This window comes from Sinocyclocheilus anshuiensis, unplaced genomic scaffold, assembly GCF_001515605.1.
Source record: "Sinocyclocheilus anshuiensis isolate Anshui unplaced genomic scaffold, SAMN03320099.WGS_v1.1 scaffold64, whole genome shotgun sequence".
Lineage (NCBI taxonomy): Eukaryota > Metazoa > Chordata > Actinopteri > Cypriniformes > Cyprinidae > Sinocyclocheilus > Sinocyclocheilus anshuiensis.
This window is the reverse complement of record NW_015557063.1, coordinates 550,197-558,670: the sequence shown is the minus strand read 5'-3', so window position 1 is coordinate 558,670 and position 8,474 is coordinate 550,197. Positions and strand designations below refer to the sequence as shown.

Genomic DNA, 8,474 nt, shown 5'->3' with positions numbered 1-8,474 from the left:
AAGACTCCATGCTATATATATATATATATATATATATATATATATATATAACCTAAGTAAACCATAAGGAAACTGCTAAAAAAGAAGCAGCAATAAAAAAGAAAGAAAGAAAGAAAGAAACAGATCTTTCTATTAAAGTTGTTGGACACAGAATACAATCAGCTCTCTCTGATTGTCCATCTTGCGTTCCCCGGGCAACAGGGCGCAGACCCAGCTACATGAATGCGCACGTCAGGCCAGCCAACTGCGTGCGCGTCATTGAAACGGAGCGGGTGCGAGTCTCAAACAAACATTTGAAAAGTGGCTTCAGAGCAGACGCGCTGGTCTCTGTGCAGCCACAACTTTTTGGGGGAGAACTGCGAGACGCTTTCAGTGTCCAGAGGACTTCGACACGGCGGACGCGACGGTGTGCTGCGGGAGCTGCTCGCTGCGCTACTGCTGTGCGGCCCCGGAGGCGCGCCTCGATCAGGGAACCTGCACGAACGACAGAGAAGTGGAGAGTAACACGCAATATGCTGCCCGTGAGACACAGATCAACTCAGAAATAACAATATCTCAGACCAACAAAAAAACGCATAAATAAAAATGCATTATGTAAAAACATTCAGATAAAAAAAGCTGTAAAACCAACCAACTTGTACGATTCATATAACTGACTGAACAAATATATGCTATAGTTTCTATTCTAGAAAAAAAGGTTACCTGCAAAGTATAGTGAAATTAGTTTTATCCTCTTACTATTAACTTAATCTTAAAGCATTTGTAAAACCAAGTACTAGATATAACACTGTTTTATTATAAGCACTAGGCTACATAAACTACCTGACTAGGGATATCAAATGAAACCATAATGACATCTGGTTGAATTACTTATAATAGTTTTCTTGTTGCCAGCAAAATGATCATATTACAGAATGTCATCAATAGGATTATGTGATATTTTAGGTCTTAGGAAATAAGTGTATTACAGAATGTTTTACTCTGATAATATACAGACAGCAATAAAGGGATTTCAGGCACCTGTTATAATGTCTGAAAGAGCAGAGCAGAGGTTAACCTGACACACCTGCACAGTCACTGGAGAAAATGTTCTCATCATTAGAACTTGTTACAACAATTTTTCATTTCTACAAGTTGCCAGATTTTCTTGATTCCTTCATCAGAAGTTAAGTGCAATCAGCCTCATATCATTTAATCGTAATAAAGTCAATCTCAACAGTGTCATTTAATCTAAAAAGAGTAGCCTATATGTCCACAAACATATAGTTTAACACCATAACAGCAGATGTTTTAAGCTGAAAACCTGAGGATGCCAAAAAGGAAATGTCTAGTTACCGTCAAGCACAAACTAAATATTCTTAAATTAGTATATATATTTTTTTTATAAAGGCTTAACGGTTTAAATAACCTGTCAACTCTAATCTGTTTGACCTGATCATTATTCCTCATTCCACCTAATATACTGATCTCAGTTATATAAGAATATATGTATAGGATAAGTAGTTGTGTTTAATGTGAAATACTGTGTTTATGCTGGTAACTGATCAAAATGGGGTCCTACAGTTTCTTTGACTTAATATAATTAATCATTAAGTTTACACTTGATTCAAAACACATTTGGGTGTTTTACAGCCATAGCCTCAAGCAAACAGGGGGAATATGTGCTTTGAATATGTAAAACAAAGCTCTAGCCAATTTAGATATTGAAAAGATATTATTTTGAATAAATTACAATGCAAAATAAGCAGTAGAGGTTCAGATAAGAAAAAAAGTTACATTTAGTAATTGTTCTTTGTGATTTTTAAATTAATATTCCATATGAAATAACCTTTTAACAAGCACTTACTGAAATATTAAGCAACAACTCACATTTGAGAAGCAATAATTCACAATACGTTCTAAATATTAAGAACATTATTGTCATGAAATATTTTAAATCTAGTAGTACAGTCTTAAAAATAAAGGTTCTTTATTGGCGTCTATGCTTCCATGAAGAACCACAGAAGACAGCTGATGTTAAACATCCATGAAAACCTTTCCATTACACAAAAGGGTCTTTAGTGAATACAGGATCTTCAGATTATTACAATGTTCTTCACACTAGGAAAAAAAAGGTTCTTTTAAGAACTGTTCACTCTTTGGAGAACCAACATTGATTCTTCTATGGCATCACTGTGAAAACCACCTTTTGGACCCTTTATTTTTAAGATAGTAAACTGAGGAAGATTACAATCTCTCTAACCACTAATGCTGTTTCTCTCTTTCACAGAGCCCATCTATGTGCCCTTCCTGATGGTGGGCTCCATCTTTGTGGCGTTTGTAGTGGTCGGTTCTCTAGTGGCCGTGTACTGCTGCACCTGCCTGCGACCCAAGCAGCCCACACAGCAGCCCATCCGCTTCTCACTGCGCAGCCAGGGCGAAACCATCCCCATGATCCTCACCACAGCCCCTCCCAGCCTCCGCACACCATCACGCCAGTCCAGCACGGCCACCACCAGCTCCAGCTCAGTGGGTGGAGGCAGCTCAGTCCGGCGCTTCTCCCTGGGCCGGGGTGACGGGCTGGGACAGTGTTCGCAACAGCAGCTCCTGGTGGTCTCATCTTCCACGGCCTCCACTCCTGTGTCTGTGGCCCTGACGCAGCCTCTATTGGCTCCGCCTCCTCCACCGCCCTACACCTCCCAGCAGGGCCTGCAGGGTAGTAACTCTCTCCAGCACACGCACGCTCACAGCCAGTTACAGCTGCACCACCAGACCCTGCAAAGCTCCGGCTTCCTTCTGCCACAACAGTACTTCTTTCCCCTGCCGCAGGAACCATTCTCCACAAACAAGGGCTTTGCTGACTTCAGCCAGAGCTGACCTGGGGTTCCCGGCTGCTGCTCAAAAGGAAACGGACACCAAAGAATCTGTCATTCACAATGCCGTTGTTGTAGACTCATATTACAGGGGCTTCTGTTCAAGGAAATAGGCACTAATGTGTCTTTCAGCAAGCTCGATTGGCACTTTGAGAGCGCAGCTGGAATTTAAGAGCCACGTGGGCCACTAAAGCTGGTGAGATAGTGAACTAGCAATCAAACAGACACTCAAGTGCTGGATACAACATGCCAGAACATGGATGCCTGTTTCTAAATGTACAACTGATCAAATCTTGTATGCACTTTTTTTTTTTTTTAAAGAACTCCGGCTGGTCAATGACACTCCACTGAACATTTAGCCTCTGTATTTGAGATCATTTGATATATACTGTATAGACATTACAAAAGAACGACAGAATTTCATGACAATCTCAATCCCATTTTAGGGGTCCTGCACACAAATGGTGCACTGTATGAATGGGGATTTTATAGAAATTTTCTTATTTTTTCCAAAGGGTCAGATTAAAATTTTAAGTTGCCAGATTGAGACAAAAATTGTTAATAACATTTAAAACAGGCATTCATCATGCATTATTCTTGCTCAGAATACACAGAGTATCAGTCACATAAGGAACAGGTTAACATCACGTGAATGTACAGCTACCCTTGGGGAAACCTCTGTTTCTAATGTTTGGAGAACATTCATTTTTCAATTTTGTATCATTTGTAGCAATCTGAAAGCCATTATTGGCTCAGTTTCAGATTACACTGGCAACACAGTTTTGTTATATTTGATACGAGATGTTTTGTAAATGATCAGGTGTATCTAAATGTACAGAGCAGCTGGAAGCACATCATGTGACGAGACGGCCTTCAAATAAGTATTACAGTCTCTAACCAACAGTGTTTTTGAGCTAAATTAAACTCTTTTATCTTCCACCTGTGGTTAGTTGGTCTCATCTCTCTGAAACAACAGTAATACATCAGATATAAGAATGGAAGAACATTCAAGAAACTGTATGATATCACTAACATAAAAGGTTCCATTTTTAGAACAGGCTGACTGAGAATACGTGACATTCCTGTTACCCAAGAAGGGAAAACTTGTTTTAACCCATGGACTAATTCTTTCTAGGGACACAGCCATGGATACGTTTACATCAAGAGCAGCCAACGTAAATAAACGGCTGTTATTAAAATATGGAACAGATAACAACTCTATTAATGTCACTGACCAACAGAGCAGTCAGAATGATACTGTAGATCTAAACGACAGGGGATGTCATCTATTTGACATATCTCCACCTTTTCCTGTCTAGATTGATATCGCATCCTGTTTAATGCCACACACGGTGACCAGCTTCAACATAATTTGTCTTTCCACACTAAGAGCAAAATTCTGTACAATGCAACAATCACAGAAAATACTTGATGCTTAATATATACACTACTGTTCTGTTTGGGGTAAAAAAAAATGTCTGAAAGAAATTAATTTAAATCATCCTTGCTGAATAAAAGTGTTAATCAAAAGTGATCAGTCAAAAAAAAAAAAATGCAGTTCTTATAAACTTTATATTGATGAAAGAATCCTGAAAAAAATGTATCATGGTTTCCACAAAAATATTAAGCAAATTGTTAACTGTCATTGTAACAGAAATAGTTTCTTATGCAACTATGCTGTGCTTGTGCTCCTAGATTTGACCGCTGCATTTAATACGGTCGATCACGAAGTCCTTATTGCTTGGTTGGAGCAATGCACAGGCATTAAGGGTAGTGCCTTAAATTGGTTTAACTTTCTGACCTATTGATTGAACATGTTCCCACCAGATCACTTCGGTCTTCCAACCAGAGACTGTTGGTTATCCCTAGGTCGAAGTATAAGTGCAGAGGTGACCGTGCATTCTCTGTAGTTGCCCCCAGACTCTGGAATGAATTACCTATCACAATCAGACTGTATCTGCTTTTAAATCTATCATAAAAATTAATTTGTTTGATAAGGCTTATAATCTAAATTTACATTCTCCTGCCTTACATTTTGTTTTTATTATACTTTGTGTATTTTTAAGTAAATGTGTTTTTGTGTTTTCATTTTATGTAAAGCGTAAAGCACATTGGACAACCATGGGTTGTAATTAATGGTGCTATATAAATAAATTTGCCATTGCCATTTGCCATTAAGAACGATGGTTATGGCAGACTATATTTTGCATGAAATATATTTCACATTGGATTTCACAATAACAGAAACCAAGCAATCAAAAAAAAAAGCTTTCAAAAGTTTGTGTAATATATTGGGTGTTCATGGGAAGTGCTGAGCCGGAGTTTGCTCATGATTAAACAGTGTAAACAGATTTTGGTGGCTGTAAACGACATCAAGATAAATTTTAACACCATAACTGCCCTCTGAAGAGGATCAGCTCATTCTGAAGTTGTGTGTATTAGCAAGTGCTGTGTAGGCAGTGAAACACTAAAAGAGGACATGAAATCCAATGCATTAAGAGTTTACTGTCTTTTTAAGTCATAAACATTATAGCGGCCAGAAGCAGAGATTTATGCATGCTGGGAAGTGTTTGCTAAAGTATAATTTAATGCTTGTGTAAAAAAAAACCTAGAAATGCATTGGTCCCTGATCATATATGGCCATACGACATATATGATCAGGGATTCTCTTGATGCCTGCTACAATACTATTCTCATACTAATAGCGTATATCTTGAACAACCTTGAGGCTTCATCAGAATATAATTAACAGAATCTGGTGATGCAACAAAAAAATGAGAGAAATCACCAGAGAAGAGCTTCAGTTGGAAATTTTATTTCAGTAGTCCTTCATGGCAATTAAGACAAAACACTTAAAAGTTTGCAGTTCCAACATGCTAAACAATCATTTAACAAAAAAGACATAAAACAAAGATCCGAAAGAAAAAATAAAACACCCACTAGAGAATCTGAAACCACATAAAAGTGCATTTTCATTCTTTAAAGTGACCAACACTAGAGGGAGATTCAGTGTACAATAAACATTTAGGCTAAATCAAGAACGACTTTTCCATTCATGCAATCAGTCACTTTGACAGACGGGGTTTTAGAAAGCAACAGTCCAAGCCTTTAACCAACATCACTTCATAGTTCCAGAGTTTGAGTCGAACGACGACCCACAACGCCAACGATCGGTCAAAAGCACAGCTTAAGGAACTAAATGCACAGTAGCCATAAACATTCTTTTCACATTAAATAAAATACTTTTCTGCTGGAATTAGAATAGTTACAGTGAGATCTGAAACTAAATAAAGAACATGAACAGTACATCCATCCAGATAAATAAACTGCAACTGATATGAACTAGATAAGAGAATATTCATCACATAAAAGATAAAAGAGTGCATTGTGCAACATCTCTGGTCAAGCTTTAGCAAAGCTTCATACAAACTGAGACACACATGCGCTCACACACTTACACCTGCTGACGTACAGGGCCATGCATCGGCATATAGCTCACCATTAGTATACCTGGAGTCGTGCAGACGAATGAAATAAGCAGCGGCACACAACCGGACCACACAGAGGACGTCACACACGCATCCTCATTCGAGTCTCTCAGGCAAGTGATTCACCAGGAGAACTGTTTTAATAGAGTTAAACGGACATGCACACTGACGGGATCACGAACACTCACTCAGTCACGCACGCATCCGAAACGCAGCTCACATGCACATGCAGACGACACATTGCAGACGCACTATACAAAACGTGCTCTCCCACAGGGAGAAGAAAACCAACGCACAAACTCCATCAAATAAAGAAGCGTTAATAAGACAGTTGTAGTCACTTAAGCTCAGTGTTTGAAGGGGAACCACAAAAAAAAGGGACGACGTTTTCATTACAAAGCAGATCAGTCCAAAAAGTCACACTTAGTCCAATATAAAAATACAAATTCACTAAATAACTATAGAGACAAAGTTGTATCGATACTGTGTGGGTCTGGCAAAATCCTCCGTTCCTCCCCTATGCTAATGGCACTTATGTTTGAGGGATTAACACTCTGTTCTAAGTCAAATAAACATTATGGTGAACATCTGATCATCTAAAAGAGTTTCACATGAGCCCCTTACGATGAGCTGAACGCATAAACAGGGCCGAGGTTTAATGTGTGGCTTAAAAAGCTCTCGTTTTGCCTGTGTAGAAGCCTGATACTACATCATTATTTTGGTCTAACGTGTAAGCGTGCTGTAACGCTGCCTAGCTAGAGTCTCACTGGGAAAAAAATTCCTGTTAGGCACCTTTGCGATCATTGCAGCCGTGTAAGATGTGGAATGCAGAAACGTGTTCAAGAAAGCTGTTGAAATGTTGCCAAATTGTAAAAAAAAAAAAAAGAAAGGTAGATACATGCAAGTTAAGATCTAAAGAATCAGGCACGATAAACTGACTGATCAAAACTAAATTCAAAACTTAAAACTAAATTTTTTTTTTGTACAAAAATTAAACCACAAAAATCTAAATTCCAAACACAACTAAACAAAACAAAACAAAAAATATATCCAGTAATGGCTGAAGGCAACAACAAATATAAGGCCTTGGTACATTAGAATTTAACATGAAAAATAATCAAAAATCAAGGGTAAAGTTCTCAAATTAGTGCAGAACACATCTGAGGCGTGTAAAAACAACCGGTTAACACCGAATTATAATTTCGAAATGTTGTTTTTAAAATCGAGACTGCATTTATAATGTTCTTTGGATCTTAATTTCTGGTTATCTGGCATACGTCTCGTTTTCTGACGCAAATAAAATACATATGTAATATAAAAACAAAAGGGAGTGTTTTATGTGCCATTAATGATTAGGAAGTCACAGTCAAAGACCATTACCACAAATGTTTCTCAACACCTTTATCACCACCCTCATCAACAACACATTTTTGGCTGTAACACTCATAGCCGAAGGAATGGCGGAGGAGAGAGGAGAGTCAATTCTTTATGCTGTTCTCCTCTGTTTGACAGATCAGAAACCATACTGACCGCAGGCTGGGCAAAAATATGCTAGCACAGTGCTCGTGTCTGCTGTTGAACATACAACTACAGCACAGCAGAACTTGATTTTTTTCTCTCTCATAGTGCTTCGTTTTTCGTATCCGTTGTTGCCCTTGGCTGGCCAAAGTTAAACTGACAGGCTTCAGCTCTCTGCCAGCCTTTAAAAAGTGAAGTGACCGCTGAGGGGGGCGGGGCCCAGCGAGCCAGATCTCACCACTCACTGGTCCGTTGCTTGGTGGTGTCATAGGCTCTGATGACCTCAGACTGGGAGAGCACTCCGTTCTCATCCTGTGAGAATGCGTAGCCGTCTGTAAACAGGACCCAGAAAACATGCATCAGATAAATACACTCAACTAAACATTCTGCTGGCAAACTTACAAGACAAGTGATACAAATTAAATCATATAAAAACATGAAGCAAATAAAATAAACAACATACAATGAGAAGGGAAAAAAATGCTCATTTTGTTTCTCTAGCATGAGCCTTCTCTTAAATCATCACCAGGGTGTTCACTTTGAAAAATAAATAAAAGATTTCTTAAATCAGAAGGAAAATAATGTGTGCATACAAATAGTAGTAATAGTACCTTTA

The 8,474-nt window shown here is 38.5% G+C and overlaps 2 protein-coding genes across 2 annotated transcripts in view; one reads left to right on the top strand and one right to left on the bottom strand.

Moving 5' to 3' along the window:
* Window positions 1-3,160, top strand: part of LOC107676500 (protein shisa-3 homolog) — a 6,189-nt gene extending 3,029 nt beyond the window's left edge. Inside the window, exons 2-3 of the mRNA XM_016471054.1 lie at window positions 336-521; window positions 2,270-3,160. Coding sequence (XP_016326540.1) covers window positions 336-521; window positions 2,270-2,856 — 773 coding nt within the window. The 3' untranslated portion in view covers window positions 2,857-3,160. The remainder of the gene's footprint in view (window positions 1-335; window positions 522-2,269) is intronic.
* A 4,794-nt stretch (window positions 3,161-7,954) lies between these two features.
* The window catches only part of LOC107676498 (phospholipid-transporting ATPase IA-like), a 183,185-nt gene continuing 182,665 nt past the window's right edge, over window positions 7,955-8,474 (bottom strand). Inside the window, exon 37 of the mRNA XM_016471053.1 lies at window positions 7,955-8,190. Coding sequence (XP_016326539.1) covers window positions 8,093-8,190 — 98 coding nt within the window. The 3' untranslated portion in view covers window positions 7,955-8,092. The remainder of the gene's footprint in view (window positions 8,191-8,474) is intronic.